Below are 16164 nucleotides of genomic sequence, written 5' to 3' on the forward strand. Positions count from 1 at the left end.
GTGGACCTAGTTGTTTGTTTTTTCTGTTTGTGTGGTTCAACCACTCCTTAAGAGTGTCCAGCCAACTTCCCAATTGCCTCTTTTTAAACCTCGGCTGAGAACACTCCCTTCCAGCATTGTCTTCTCCAGATGGGTATGCTCCTTACTTCTGTATATGTACCCAGTACTTATTTGGGGACTTAATTCTTCCTGTTGGGTTGGTAAAGCTATCTTCACTGATAGGTTTGTTCATGCTCTTCTCATGACTGAAAGAGAACCGACTGGGGATACAGTGTATTTTATACGATATACTTTTACTGCTGGTGGATTTTACCTCTTGGCATTTATAAGAATTTCAGTTGTGTGATGAGAAGTAGACGAAGGTTGTAACAGTGATTAAGAACATAGATTCTGTAGTCGGCCTGCATCATCTACTTACTCTGCCCTCTGTAAGCCTTAGTGTCCTCATCTATTAAGTGGTCTTAGCACCAGTCCCCACCATCTAAAGGACTAAAGGAGGTAACACATGTGAAGTACAGCACAGTGCCTAACACATAATAACTGTTTAATGACTGATATCGTTATTGTCCTGTTTTTGTTGTCAATACCATCGTCATTAAGACTGTGGTTTCCAATCACTTCAAATGGAGTGACCTCATTTAAACTTCGTATTAAAAGTTATTCTACCATGTGTTTATTTATTAATACACTTTCCCATTTTTAATCTACATAACTCCCAACAAGCCATGCCGTCTTGTCTGCCTAGCTTTTGGGAGCTCTCTAACTCTTGGATCACCCTCTTTGAAAAGCAACTTCATCTATTGTTTTTATTCTTTAGCCAAGTGGGCCAGCTTTGGATTTGTTAAATGCTGGTTCCTTTGATGGGGGAAGAAATGCAGCATCTCTTCATAGATTAGGTAATTATAAAACAAGATTCTTTCTTCTTTTTAAAGCAAAGTGGCCAAGTTGGATAAACTTCCAGTTCATGTCTATGAAGTTGATGAGGAGGTGGACAAAGATGAGGTAGGATGCTTGCTTACCGATCTAAGAATTGATTTAGTTCACAGATTTAGAAGATCCATTGGAAAATTAGCAACATTTAGCCGAAACAGGAATTGGAATGTTTCTTGAAACAGGGGAGGAATTTTAAAAAATGCATTGTTTGATTGATTGAAATAAGGTCTCTGTTTCAACTTGACTGCTTAGCATTGCCTGTTCCTCTGGTCCTTGTTTATTTGTTCTGAGATCATTTTCAAAGTCCTGGACAAGATTTGGCTACATTGTTAAAAGATCAAGATTACTTAGATCCTAAGTTTAGGTTGTTTTTCAGCAGGCTATTTGAAACAAACTGGCAGCCAGTAGATTTTAAATGGCTGTTTCTTCAGTGAGGGCTTTGAGTAAAGTAGATAGTACCCAGAACCTCTGAATTTAACAAGCCCACTCCCCCTACTATTGGAGGAACGGTTATGGCCAGAGAAGTGTATAAAGAGAACCAGGCATTAAGGTGACCGCGTACACTGAGCAAGGAAAACCTAATAAAAAGTTAGTGCTGCCCATCTCCGCATTACTTATTCTTCCCTACTCAGTATTAGATGCCTAATTGTGAGTGTTAGCAATGTCCATGGTAGCAAATTATTTTAGAAACCACTTTAAAAATGTTCTGGGAAGAGAAAGTGGTCATTCAAAATGAAAAATAAGATATTAAAAACTTGGTGCTGATTAATAGTAAGAGGAGGACCGATTGAAATAATGCACATAAGAGCGCACACCAAACTGTAAAATCCTAGACAGATAAATTACTTCTGTTATCACTAATAATAAGAACAGTAAAACCACCAATATCAAAATTGAGGTGGTCTCAGACAAAGCATAAGACAGGTCTTTCTGCAGTTGTCTACTTGATTACAAAAATAAACATCGTAATTAGACTGGTCCTCAGGAGGTGTGAGCTGGGTGACCTGACAGCGTAGTCCTCTCTTCCTAAGGCGCCTCCTCAAGTGTGTACTGGACACAGTCTTAGGGGGCAAAGAGTCACAAGGCAGAGATCTTAGAGAGTGAGGAAGGGGCGGGGGTCAGGATGTGGTGGAAGGTTTGCCACATTGTGTATTTGTGTGTGTGTATATTTCATCTGTCTGTCTGCTTATTATATGTGCAAATATAAGCCTGACTTATTTATAGCAGCAGCTGGCAGCCCCATGCCCTTAAACCCAGATCTCAGTGTTCGGGTCAGAACTTGAGGAAACATGTTTCTTTATTTTTCTAGCTGTTGCCCTTCACTTTTCTCTCTTCTCCTTTCCTCTCTCCCTGTTGTGGTCTTGCCTCTCTTTCCCTCTTTTCTGTTGCCCCAGCATTTTATCTCTGCTTTCTTTATTGCCTGCCTCATTATTTCCTTCCTTTCTTATTCACCTTTCCCTGAACTAAGCATCTGGGAAGTTTTCCAGGAATTTGCTTTTGTCCTCCAACTATATGGGAGTGTAATGTGAAAACATTTTTCATCAAACCGGGCGAGACCTTACAACTTGAGTGCTTAAGTATGGTATGTACTTTTTGTGGCTCGTTAAACACTTAAAATACTTGGGGGGAAAAAAAAAAACTTGGACTAGAACAAGCTTTGCTTTTTAATGGACTAGAGTTTGCAGAAATTTAGGCTTGTTCCCCCTCTTTTATTGGTAAGTGGACGCAGTAGGTGTTAGTGCCAGATGGTTACTCCAGTAAAGGGGCGAGGGGCAACCTGGTATGAATTGAATGGATTTCCCATCAGTAATGACGGGAGATTGATTGTGGTATTGCACTTGTCTCCTAGGATGCTGCTTCCCTCGGCTCTCAGAAGGGTGGGATCACCAAGCACGGATGGCTGTACAAGGGCAACATGAACAGTGCAATAAGCGTGACCATGAGGGTAAGGAGGCCCATCACCCTGCTTTCCCCTTACTAAGCCCTTTTTTTCCTGTGGGTCTTGGGAATGATGCTCAGGATGAATGGGCATGCTGTTTTTCCTGACAAAAGTGACATTGTCTGGTTCGTGAGATGCCTCCCTGGTGATCGGTGATCGACCCCCACTGGTACAGCCCCATTTCCACCCGCTCCCCTTGTCACCCTCCAACCACCAGCGTGATGAGATCATCGTAAGGCTGGTGTGAAGGTGCAGTCGCCTTACAGCCTTTCTTCTCCGTATTGACTACAAAAAGGATACTTGGTACCTCGTAGAACATCACAGAGGGGCTACACCTAAGCACTTTCATGGAGGTCTTCCTGCAACAAAATCAAGAAAAGCGAAAATCAAGGACTGAAGGGAAAATGGTTAAATTGGAAGGGGGTTGTCAAGAGAAAAGTAAAACTAGTGTAAAAACTATTCAGGAGAGAAGTAGGACCAGTGAGAGGCCAGAATTAATAATAAAGAGAAACAATGGAAGTGAGGTAGGATGGGCAGGAGATAAAAGTTAAATCAGGGGAAATGCTAATTGTTGTAATCCTGAGGCTGGAAAATCATCCAGTTCCGTGAGGCAGAGAACAGTTCCTACTCTGTGTGAGCAAGACACCCTGGGGATTTGAGAAAGTTTCCATCCTTCTGAGCTCCATCCCAAATTAGACTGAGCTCCATCCCAAATTAGAATTCACTGCACCGCTTCTGGGTGGTTATGTAAAAATCTCTGATTCTGTGGGTGAGAAAAGTGACCCAGGAATGCTTAGTGAACCAACTCCACAGAATTTAAATTCAGTAAAATTATTAGATGTGATGGAGAGTCTTAACTCACCCAGTTACCTGGGGCGCTGGCCAGAATTAGATTTGTTTTGGAGAGAACTGAAATGATTTTTACGTAGGGTGTACTTGTGAGTTATTGAGAGAGATTGTGGCTGTTTTCATCTTGAAACCATAATTATGTGTGTATTTTTCTCTCAGTCGTTTAAAAGACGATTTTTCCACTTGATTCAACTTGGTGATGGGTCCTACAATTTGAATTTTTATAAAGATGAAAAGATCTCCAAGGAACCAAAAGGATCAATATTTCTGGATTCCTGTATGGGTGTGGTTCAGGTAAATACAAAACGATTTTTATCGTTGAGTTTTCTCATTTGTAAAAGTACCATCTATGAATTAGCAGATTTAAGCAAACACTTCAAAAAATGGCAATATTCATGGTAGAAGTATAATAGCAGACTTAAAAATGAGTTAAAGGCTTGTTTTTCATCATTTTAGAAGATAGTGGGTACAACACACAGGCAGAATTGTGTTGTAGGAGGCCCGAGTGCTCTGCATATGAGTCTTTATGTTTAAAACCTGGCTCAGCTACTTTTTTTTTTTAAATATAAATTTATTTATTTGTTTATTTATTTTTGGCTGCATTGGGTCTTCATTGCTGCACGCGGGCTTTCTCTAGTTGCGGTGAGCGGGGGCTACTCTTCTTTGCGGTGCGCAGGCTTCTCATTGCGGTGGCTTCTCTTGTTGCAGAGCACAAGCTCTAGGCACGCAGGCTTCAGTAGTTGTGGTGCGCAGGCTCAGTAGTTGTGGCTCGCCTGCTCTAGAGCACAGGCTCAGTAGTTGTGGCTCACGGGCTCTAGAGCACAGGCTCAGTAGTTGTGGCTCACTGGCTCTAGAGCACAGGCTCAGTAGTTGTGGCTCACGGGCTCTAGAGCACAGGCTCAGTAGTTGTGGTGCATGGGCTTCGTTGCTCCGCGGCATGTGGGATCTTCCCGGACCAGGGCTTGAAACCGTGTCCCCTGCATTAGCAGGCGGATTCTTAACCACTGCCACCAGGGAAGTCCTCAGCTACTTTTTAACTGTGTGACCTTGGACGGCTATTAACTGAAGTTTCTTCACATGCAAAATTCAGATAATGATAATATTTCCTTAATAGGGTAAGAGGATTGGATGAGTTAACTTGGAAATATTCAGAACAGTTCTTAGCATCTCTGTGATGACTTTTATCATCATAGTATCAATGGCTCAGTAGTATATTGGCCAAGAGACAGGGTTTCAGATTCAGACTGAGTTCAGATTCCTGCTCTACCACTTACAGCTCTATAACGTTGGAGATATTTTTCAACTTCTCTGTGCCTCAGGTTCCTCATTTGTTAAATAGGGATAATGATAGTATTGAATACGGTTATGGAGAGGATTAATCAATACATATAAAGAGCTTAGAACAGTGCTGGCACATGGTAAGCATTCAGCCAATATTAGGGTTGGGGTTAGGGTTTGTTATCATAGTGCTGTTACAGTTGTAGAGTTAGTCTTAAAAATTATTTTAATTATACATGATACATGAATGTATTTGTATTATGAAATGTTAGACAGTACAGGTAGTGCAGAAGTCCCTGTTGACCCCCATCTCTCCCTTCCTCAAAGAGCTACCATTACCAGTTTGGTGTGCCTCCTTCCATGCCTTTGTAGAATTGCCTTTGAAAGCAGGTTGGCAGTTTCCCCATCTGTCTGTTCGTCTGTCCATCCATCCATTCATCCACTCCCCTCCCATTTTCCAGGAAGATCTAAGGCAGCAATTTACAAGGATACATAAAACACAGGCTAATATAAATTTAAAGTGGTGTGAAAGGAGTCAGGGTAGTAGGGAGGAGATGAAGTGGGATTAAGTTAAGGAAAAAGCGTATATTTTAAAGGCCTAACGCCCGCAATGGTGGGTGACAAACCAGGCTCTACGCTTTCTAGCTTGGAGACCCGTTCAGTTGCACAGTGTCTGTAGATACAAACAGTCCAATTAGTCAGAAGCTGCCTGAGTAATCTCAGAATGAAGCCCATTCAGACGTTTCTCTTGGGGGCCCTCATACAGAGGGCACTGTGTGATTAATGAACAATCTTCTTGACGGCTCCTCACAATAGACGCAGTCACCGTTATCAGAGAATTCTTCCTTAAAATGACTCAGTGTTCGCCGATGACATTAGCCCAAAGCTCGGGTCTCTAAGAAAGGTTGTTTTGTGGGGCCAGTGTGACTAAGGTTAGAGACACAGCTCTGGTTTGACCCTCAGGTGTACTTGCTTATGCATTCACATGCTTACTTAAAATTAAATTGCATTTTCATCCAAATAATACATTCATCTGGTTTAAATGTCGAACGGTACAGAGAGGTAGCACTAAAGGCACAGGCCTGCCAGCATCACCTCACTTCACCTACTCCCCACTCCCTGAAATGGTCGTTTTCCACTTTTTCCACTGTTTTTTTTTTCTTGGGATTTGCCTCCATATTGCTAGATAAGGAGTGTCCGCTTCTCTTCATTCATTAGTTGTGGACGTTATGTGAGGCTGGAGAGGGTTTTAGCCCCTGCAGCCCTCCTTCCTGCTCCGAGCTGGACTGACTGCTTCCCCAGCCTCTGCACAGTGACCTTCCTGGACATTCCCTTTGCTGTCCTGCCTGTGTCACATTCCTCGTTTCCAGGATCCTATGTCGTCTTCTTTCTCATTTTCCTTTCTTGTTTTGGAGGAACACATCCTCCAGGAGCTTCCTGGAAATCATGTGTAAAATCTTAATATTTTTGAGAGTTAGATGAAATTTACCTTAGAATTTGAAGGCATTCCATTGTCTTCTAGATGCTTGTGTTGTTTTGGATTCTTATGTTATTCCCTTTTCTTCACAATCTTCTCCTTATCTCTTATCTACGGTGACCTGGAATTTAGGTTATTGTGCCTTGATTTTGATTTTTTTGGTAAGCTTTTTTGTTAAGGCATGACATAAGGAGAAAATAAACATGTAATGAATGAGTTTTTACTAAGTTTAGATCTCTGTTATCTCTTTGTGCTGAGAAGTCTGTTCTTCTTCTGGAGACTCTGTCCTGCATGTTCTCGCCACCTGGGTCTTCTGAACTCTGGGCAGCCTCCTCGGTTAGCAAGACTGTTGGACTCTGTTCAGGCTCACCTTCCTGGGTCCAGATTTGGCCTCCAGGCAGAAAGTAATGAGGTGATGGTAGGGCTCACCTCATCTATTTCCTTTCTATCAGGGATCACAGGGCTGCCCTGATGGTTGCGAAATACCTAAAAACAGTTGTTTCCTCTCTTTTGCCCAGTTATTTCTAGTAGTTATGTTGGGAGAATTAGTCCAGACCTTGTTGCTTCATCATGGTCAGCGTGGAAGTTGGGGGTCCAAACTCAGATGGCTACAGGGGCCAAGCAGATAAATTAAGTGAAAGAAGAGGCCTGGGTGTAAAGCAATAGGGAATGCTGGAGACTGTGACAGACTGGAGCACAAGTGGTCCCGTTTAAAGGGGCAGCTGATGTGCTGGGTGGCACTGCCAGCTCAGGGCTGCCGGATCATCTGGTTCAAGAAAACCAGAAATACAAAATTTTAGTTAAATCTTGGTATTTTTAGTTACTGGTGACTAATTTAAAAACAACAACAAAAAAAAACCAAAAACCAATTGTTTTTGGTCCTCTAGTGTAGGACCAAACCCTAGATCAAGGTGATAGCACCACTTAATATTCATTGAGAATTATTTTTGCGTCAACAGCTAATTGGCACATGGCACTCTCAGCTTGTAACCCAAACTCAGCTGAAAGCTGCCACTGTAGAAACCAAATTATATCAAAGTATGTTTATTCACAGCATGAAGGAAGGAGTACCAGAGCGAATTGTCAATGACAGCGAAGTAACTTCTTGTCTGGGATTCCCAAGCGGGAGTTTCATTTGTATTCTTAAGCTGAGAGACCTTTTCAGTTACATTTTAGTTGAGTTTTCTGGCACTGACTTTAAAAAAATGTTTAAAGCAAAACTAAATATATTTGGCAACCTCATTTGGAAAGTAGCAGTAATTACTTTTGTTTTATAAGAGTTTCGTTGCCTGTCTTCAGCAGAGTATAGATGATTTACAGTACGGAGTCCCCGATCACTCAGTCTCTGGAATACATTTCGGAATCTAGGGTTCTGACTTCGGTGGCCATCCCTTCCTTCATGTTCTTTTTGCGGGTGTGGCTGACGGTGTTTACATTTAGTGAATTGTGTCTAAGGCTTCAGCATGTTTAAATAATTTGCTTTTATCTCCACATCTGTTTGTAAGCTCACCTCCAAAAGTTGTGGCTTAAGTATTTCAGGTTTTTTTTTAATATTGCTTTTGGACATTGTAAAAAAATTAGTTGATTAATGCTGTGAGTTCAAAGAAATGCCTATACTAAAATTTAAAAATAGACCTGAAAAGAATCCAGTTACGAATCTTGAGCCCTAAAAGTATTTTAGAATCTTGAAGTTGATTACACTTATTTTGCAGATAAGGAAACTGAGGCTCAGAAAGAGGAACAATTCAGAATCAAGGCCTAATGCTCACTCTACTTTTAACTTATTTTCATAGAAATGAGTAGGTGAGGAGTGCAGGGGAGAGAACTCCTTTCATATCTGGCCTTTGACCCCTTCTCTGACTCTTGCTGTGAAGTGAGGTGTGAGGCCTTGTGCACAGTGGTCTGCATGCTCTGCTGGGAGCAGTTCTCTCCTGAGAACCATGCTGCAGAGGTCACAGAGGCGACTTTGGGAGGGCAACCCTGTCCCCAAGACATTCGCTGAGAGCCCCCTCAGGGACTGCGGCTAACCAGCTAGAATTTTAGTGGGCGAGGGCTCTGCTCGGACGCCGCACATTGGTGGGAGTTTGTGACGTCACATCCCTCGGCCTGTAACTACCAGGAGTCTTGTGTCATGTTCCTTGGAGCTGAACCTCTATCTAGTGCAGTCACCAGGGCGATTGTACCCCCCAGGGGATGTTTGATAATATCTGAAGACATGTTTTGATCTTCACAACTTGGGGGGCTATGCTTCTGGCATCTAAGGAGTAAGGCCGGGCTGCTTCTAAACAGGCTGCAGTGCACAGGACGGTCCCCATAACAGTTACCGGCCCCAAGCGTCAGTAGTGCCAAAGTGGAGAAACCCTGGCCTCGTGCACATTCATCCTTCGTCATTTAATGCACATGGACTGCGGTTTTTATACTTTGAATCAGATACCCTTTCACAGGCATAAAAGCTGGAGGCATGAGGGAAGCTGGAGGAAGGTAGACATGGTGTCTAAATACCTTTTGGGCCTCATAAATGACGAGAAAGTTGCAGGTAAGGAAATCAGACATATTGATAGATAACGGTTTGCTTTTAAAATGTGATACCACGTACTACTTCATTAAAAAAGATAGGAGCTAGAGGAACTGAAAATTTTCAATGAAATTTCATTCATTCAGATATTTTTCAAGAGCCTATCATTTGCCAAGCAGTGTTCTAGAAATAGGGATGTAGCATTGAACAAAAGAAATCTCTGCTCTGAAGAGCTTCCATTTCATTGGATGGGACAGACAACAAATAAATATGTAAAATGTGTAACGTGTCAGATGGGAAAACAAAGCCATGAAGAAAATAATTCAGGGAAGGTGGATATGGATGGGGGTTTATTGGGAAGGGGCTTGCCTTTTTAAATAACTTGGTCCGAAATGCTGATGAGATAGTACCCATCAGCAGATAATAAAGAGAAGAATTTTTAAGGCTGTTCCAGTTCTTCTAAAATGTGTCTCTTTACCCTTTTTCTGTTTCAGAACAACAAAGTCAGGCGTTTTGCTTTTGAGCTCAAGATGCAGGACAAAAGTAGTTACCTTTTGGCAGCAGACAGTGAAGTGGAAATGGAAGAGTGGATCACAACTCTGAACAAGATTCTCCAGCTCAACTTTGAAGCTGCAATGCAAGAGAAGCGAAACGGAGACTCTCATGAAGGTAGACTGGTATAGCTTTCCCCAGGTGCATGCACACTCTGCGGGTGTCTTCTCTTTTGCCAGAGGGCACAGGAAGTAGCCAGATTACTGCACAAGTACATGGAGGTGGGACAGACGTGAGCTCCTTACAGATAACCTGTCAGCAAAGATGTTGTCCCAGTAGAATGTCCTACCCTGACATCATTTGTATAATGAGAAGAATCACAGCTTTGGAGGCAGAAAGGAATACCTGAGTTCAAGTCCCAGCAATACCATTTTTCAGCTGTGAGACCTTGGGCGAGCCACTTAACGTTTTCAGAGCCTTGGATTACTCTCTTGTAAAATGGGAATAAAAACGGAACTTGCTGGTTGATAGGAAGATTAAACAAGATAATGTATCTCAAGCACCTGGCATAGAGTCGGCACTTCAAATACTAACTATAGTTTTTATTGTTATCATTAATCATATCCTTTGGAATTTTCAAGTGAAAGTTAGGATGGGCAGAAGCCACAGATTAAATTGGTTGGGAAAATCTGGCTATGTTCTTAACAATTCATGTTTTACTTCAGGCCCTTGAACAGGTGATTCCCAACTCTGGCTGTGCCTTAGAAGTCCCTGGAAACTTTTAACAAGTACTCTTTCCTTTGTCCCACCAGAGATTCTGGTTTAGTTGGCCTGGGCTGGTGCCTGGTGGGTGTGGCCATGTGGGCTGCTGTCCAGAGCTCTTGACAGTTCTGGTTAGACACCGTCCGTGCTGCTCCAGCCGTCAAATGTTCAGCTCTCACCGCTGGGCCCGGCATCAGCATTTTTTAAAAGCTCTGAGGTGTTTCTGTTGGGTATCCAGAGTTGAAAACCACTGTGTTAAAGGGCACATAAGAGAAACGGCCTTCCTCCTCCTGTTTTAAATAAAATGCTTTCAACTATGAGTGACTTAGGTAATCTGTTTTGCTGTTTTAGATGATGAACAAAGCAAATTAGAAGGTTCCGTTTCCGGTTTAGATAGCTACCTGCCTGAACTTGCCAAGGTAACATCATCTTAAATCTTCTGCTCTTCATAGAATGATATTGAAATGATTAACAAATACATTATAGTAAATTATTAAAATCATGTTGTAGTTATTGCTATTTTTTGACTTCAGTATTTGGTGAGGTGAAATACATTGCTGACTTAAGTCGGATTTGAGTCTGTTTTCCAGAAAGTGCCTTACAAAGTATTCTCTTTTTGTTATTCTTTGTTTTCCCCACATAATATTTAATACCACATTAGAAGTATTGAAGAAATAACCAAGGTGCACGGGTAAATGTTTCCATAGTAACATGTTATTTACTATGTTCACACATACGCTTCCCCTATTCAAGTTAATAGAGACAATTCCAAAAAGGATGGATAAGTAATAATCTTGTTACTGAACCAAAGAGGGTTGCCTGAGTTATATGAATTTTACCCGGGTCCGTCTGAATGAAAAAAAAAAAATTTATACCTTTCTTTTATAATCTTGAGAAACTCAAAAAGTTACTGAAAAGCACGAAGATCAAAACAACCATATTCCCACCACCCAGATTCAACACCTGTTACTGTGTTGTCTTTTCAGCTTCAACATTTTTTAAAGAAATAAAAATACCAGTTATACTTGAAATTCTTTTTTAAACATCATCTGTACTCCATTCCCTTCTTCGCCCACAACCTCAACTAGAGACAACCACTATTATGAGTTTTCTGGAAATACTTCCATTTGATTTTCGTATATTTACCAATATATCTATCATAATAATATGTGGCTGTGTTTTGTACGTTTAACATATTATATAAATGCTAACATATTATTCTGCACTTGCTTTTATTTTTAAATTAGCCTTGTTTTTGAGATCCATCCAAGTTGGTATATAGATCTAATTCATACCCTTTATTGCATTGTGTAAGCATTTTATTTTAGCAGTTCTATTATTTCCAACTTTTTTCTGTTACAAACAATGCTACAATGAATATCCTTGTACTTGCCTCCTTGTGTGCATCTCTGAATAATTCTTTTTAAATGAGAGAAATATCCTTGTCTTCTTTGGCCCTTTATATTCTTACTCTGTTATTGCCTTTCTATTCTTTTGTGTGTGTGTGTGAATACAGTGAAATAGAGACGCTACACACCCGTATCTTAAACACTGTAATAGAAAACATGGTTTATCTATATACCATTATAAGTAGACTAGCATTCAACATTGACCTTTACTTTAAGACAACATAGCTGTTCTAAAATATAAAATCTCCCTCCCTGGCTAGGACTTTAGAGCATTGTTTTTCTTTAGCACTTGACTGTTACCACAGTATCTTTTTAGCACCTGCCTATTAAAGCTAATTTTAGTGCTACCATTGTAACCTCCTTCTAGGCTGGGAAGAGTTTAGCTTGTGTGTTTGTGCTTTCATGTTATGAACTTCTGTGTGTCATATTTTGCATTGAGATTCGCTTTTTTGTTATGTTTTGAGGTTCATGATTTCTCAAAGCAAAATGTCTGTTGAAACAGATAATATATGTAGTGCAATCTAGAATTTAAAAAGTTAACTTTCTATACTTACTGGGTGAACACAGTGGATACCTAGGAGAAGACTCATATTATTTGAGCTTAATGTTGATTAATTAGAAATGTTTTTTTTCTTGTGAAGACATACAGGAATTGTGCCTTCCTTTCTTCTCTCACTGCCTACTACTACCTGGCCTTCAGAATTCCTTGATCCTAAGACCTAAGAAGATATATATCACACATATTTATTCTTTTAAAAAATATATATATACATATTTATAAAACATATTTGAAGCTGTTTTTCAAACTGGTGGGTAATGACCAAGTGAGCTGAAGCTATTTTAGTTGGTAAAAAGTAATTAAATTGGTTAAATCAAATTAAATTAAATTAATTGGTTTCAATCTCCATTTCTCATTTACTTTAAAAGTTTTTCTTCTTTTTTTTATTGAAGTAGAACTTACATAGAGTAAAATGCTCAGGCCCTAATTGTATAGCTTGATGGATTTCACATTTGTACACGAACATGACGCCCATCCATATCAACGAACATTTCCAGCACCTTAGCAGACTGCCTTGTATCCTCCCTCCCAGCTGACATTCTCATTGTTTTGACCTCTATGACTGTAGATTAGTTTTGACTATTCTAGACCTTCCGAAAAGTGGAATCATACATATGTACTCTTTGTGTCAGGCTTCTTTAGCTCAACATTATGTGACCTAGAATAAAAAAATGGATAGAATTGAATAGAGGATATTAAAGTGTACTGCCTTTAATAATGATAGATATTATTTAAGATATATGTGTAGGGCTTCCCTGGTGGCGCAGTGGTTAAGAATCCGCCTGCCAATGCAGGGGACATGGGTTCAAGCCCTGGTCCAGGAAGATCCCACATGCTGCAGAGCAACTAAGCCCATGCACCACAACTACTGAGGCTGTGCTCTAGAGCCCGCGTGCTGCAACTACTGAAGCCCGCACGCCTAGGGCCCGTGCTCCGCAACCAGAGAAGCCACCACAATGAGAAGCTCACGCACCGCAATGAAGAGTAGCCCCCGCCCGCCACAACAAGAGAAAGCCTGCGCGCAGCAACGAAGACCCAACACAGCCAAAAATAAAAATAAATAAAATAAATAAATTTATTTTAAAAAAAGATATATGTGTATATCATGCATATATCATATGTTGATATATATATGTAGAAAGAGAGTGAGTGTGTTTGTGTATGTGTGTGTTGGGTTGTGATGTAAATGTATTTCTTACTGTGGGTCATGGTCAGAACCTAAAAAGTGCAGCATTATAAGGGACTTAACTGTTGTTTTTTTCCCCCCATCTCTCAAGTGTTTTTAAACCATTTTAATTTAAGAAGGTAGAAAAAGTGCAGAAGGTAATTTTTCGAAGAGGAAAAAAAAGAAAATTAAGATGTGCTGTTATCCACCAGCATGCTGCCATCCCACTTGTGGGGCAGGTGTCTGTTGTGATGCCTCTTGTCCGCCTGTGTGGTGGCAGAAGTGCAGTGTGAGGGGCTCAGGCACCAGTGTGCCCGGCTCTCAGCCCCTTCATCATCCAGGGCCTCGAGTGTGAGTGGTTTTGACTATTTATAACCCCCTCCAGTGTATCTGGGGTGGGGATCATTTGTACCTGTTAAGAAAGGAAGGAGGTTGATTGATACCTGGTCATCCTGATTTTAGAAGGAATGGATTCCAGAGTGTGAGATTGAATAGGGGTGGGAGGGCGTGTGGGACGGGGAGGGAGGCTCGAGTTGCACAGCTAGGCAAGGAGGGAGAGTTTAGTCGGGGTGAGGAGGTTAAGAGGCCAGTACCAGGGAAAGGTCCATGGGGAGATCAGGCCACAGTTACGTCAGATTGCAGAGAAAGGACTAGAACAGTGGGGGCAGGCAAAGGTGTAATTTAATGGCAGGCTCCTCTCAGGTCAACTCCTCTTTCTGCTTCTTTCATCCTGTTGCCCCGGCTTTTGTTTTCCACTGTGACGGAGACATAACCAAACAGGATATGAGCGACAGGAAGTTGTTTTAGTACAAAAATAGCTGGTGTCTCATTGTGGAATGTGATGGAGGGGCCCTTGACATACAGTAGGAGTGATGTAGAATTAGGTTTTCAGAATATTTTGTATATTCTTGGCCCTTTTGTTGCTTGTACATTTAGTACTGAACATCTCTGTTGTTTTCTTATGGGGACACACTGTGTATACCCTAAAACCTGTTCTTTTCCTCCTATTGTCTAAAATGGAACCAAACATATGTTTGCTCTAAACCTAACAGCATTTATAGTATTAGAGTACATAGTCTTATAAACATTTTTATGAAATACACAAACTGTAGTTAAAGGTAGTTAATTGGTTTCTTCCCTACAGTGTCAAGGGGTAATATGATCATGTGGTAAACCCGATTACTATTTATTTGATAAATATTTTTTCTGGTTACGTTTACCTTAGGTAACATTGGAATGAATATATATATACATATGTATATATATCACCTCCTGTGTAAAGGTAGTATGAAGAAAACCCTCATGCTTCCACCTTATATTTTCCTCCATAGCTTTTCTATTTTTTAGCTCTTTGTGTACTCAAAAAACAGCTGCTCACTCTTAATTTGGCCTCCCCATGTGGTTCCTGTTGAACCAAAATTGCTCCCATTCTGTTACCTTGTAACTTCTTTATAGTGAATGAATTTACCTTTCTTGGTAAATCTTCCACAGTTGAACACAGGCTAGAGTCTGGTGTCTCAAACTTTATGGTCTCATTGAGGTTGAGTAAGCATCAGGGGGCCAAGTTCAGCAGTGCTTGTCAGAACCCAAACAGTTTCACGGACACCTTCTCTGAGTTTTTAAACCACATCTGTAATAAATACTTCCTTCTCTGTATCCTAATCCAGAAAATTATGTCATTGTGTTATGATACAAAGGAATCGGCTAGGGTTGTGTTTGTGAGGTCAGCTGGCGTTCCATTTCTTGGGCTTCCTTATCTAGAATGCTTTATTATAGCTTTGTGACACAGAGGATGAGATGATGGTCCCTGGGAGTTAGATATCATGGAAGTAGTGGAAACAAATCATGACAGCTCTTTAAATTAAAAGTATGTATTCTGGCTTCAAAGGATTTTGCTAAGTCTTCCTGTTTGCAACCCATTCTGTTTAAATGAGCCAACAGTCAACACAGTAGTTTCCTGATGAGCCGTCCTCAAAATATGATGCTCTGGCCTTCAATTGTTTTCCCTGCTCAGAGATAAACTTAAGACGCAGAGTATGCCTAAACTTTTTGGTAGTTCTTCTGGAAACTCTTGAATGTTTGGTTCATAACTGCCTCTTAAGACAAGGAAGAAAACATTGTCAGGGTGTATCATTAGTGATTAAACTTAGGGAATACAGGAGTGGGGGGAATAGCCTTTGTTTTAGACAAATCATTCTCTTCTGTAGTATCTGAGAAGTGTCAGTTTTTACAGAGAATGGCTCTGTCATTGTCATTTTTCTCTCTCCATTTTCCTCTATACTGAACCCAAAGTATTAGATGGGCAGTGGGTAGGACCAGCAACAGGGTTTGGGGAAGAACCAGTTGGGTTCTTCCTGCATCTACGGTATGGATTGACCACAGGTTATTTTAAGAGCAGAGCTGGTCTCTGTCACTTTGAGAAGTGCTGGACGGCATAGTCTGTGGGATATTTTTTTACAGCTATATTTTGTGGGCTCTTAGACTGTGAAGGTACTTATTACAGGAATTAATTTTATTGTCTTTACTAAAATTTAAGTGAAAATAAATGTACTTGCTATAGTAAGTAAAAATATTCAAAGTTGTATAAAGAAAAGTTCATTTTTTCCCTTCAACCTCCATCCCCAGATTCCTGAGAGCACTGATGTTATTAACCTGTTATAATTGTTTCTTTACCAAACCAATTGCTCATGGAAACATATTTACACATATGCAGTGTTCTTAGTTATTTTTAAAAATATGCTAATGATATATACATTACTCTGTAACTTGTTCTATCACTTAAAAAT

General features: G+C 40.6%; 1 protein-coding gene across 17 annotated transcripts in view; it reads left to right on the forward strand.

Annotated features, from left to right (window-relative positions):
- The window catches only part of DOCK9 (dedicator of cytokinesis 9), a 283640-nt gene that overhangs the window by 152472 nt on the left and 115004 nt on the right, over positions 1-16164 (forward strand). For all 17 annotated transcript variants that reach the window (XM_057532615.1, XM_057532614.1, XM_057532619.1 and 14 more), the window contains exons 5-9: positions 933-1002; positions 2783-2878; positions 3881-4015; positions 9486-9660; positions 10597-10664. In XM_057532615.1, coding sequence (XP_057388598.1) covers positions 933-1002; positions 2783-2878; positions 3881-4015; positions 9486-9660; positions 10597-10664 — 544 coding nt within the window. The remainder of the gene's footprint in view (positions 1-932; positions 1003-2782; positions 2879-3880; positions 4016-9485; positions 9661-10596; positions 10665-16164) is intronic.

Source organism: Balaenoptera acutorostrata, chromosome 18 (assembly GCF_949987535.1).
Source record: "Balaenoptera acutorostrata chromosome 18, mBalAcu1.1, whole genome shotgun sequence".
Taxonomy (NCBI): Eukaryota; Metazoa; Chordata; class Mammalia; order Artiodactyla; family Balaenopteridae; genus Balaenoptera; species Balaenoptera acutorostrata.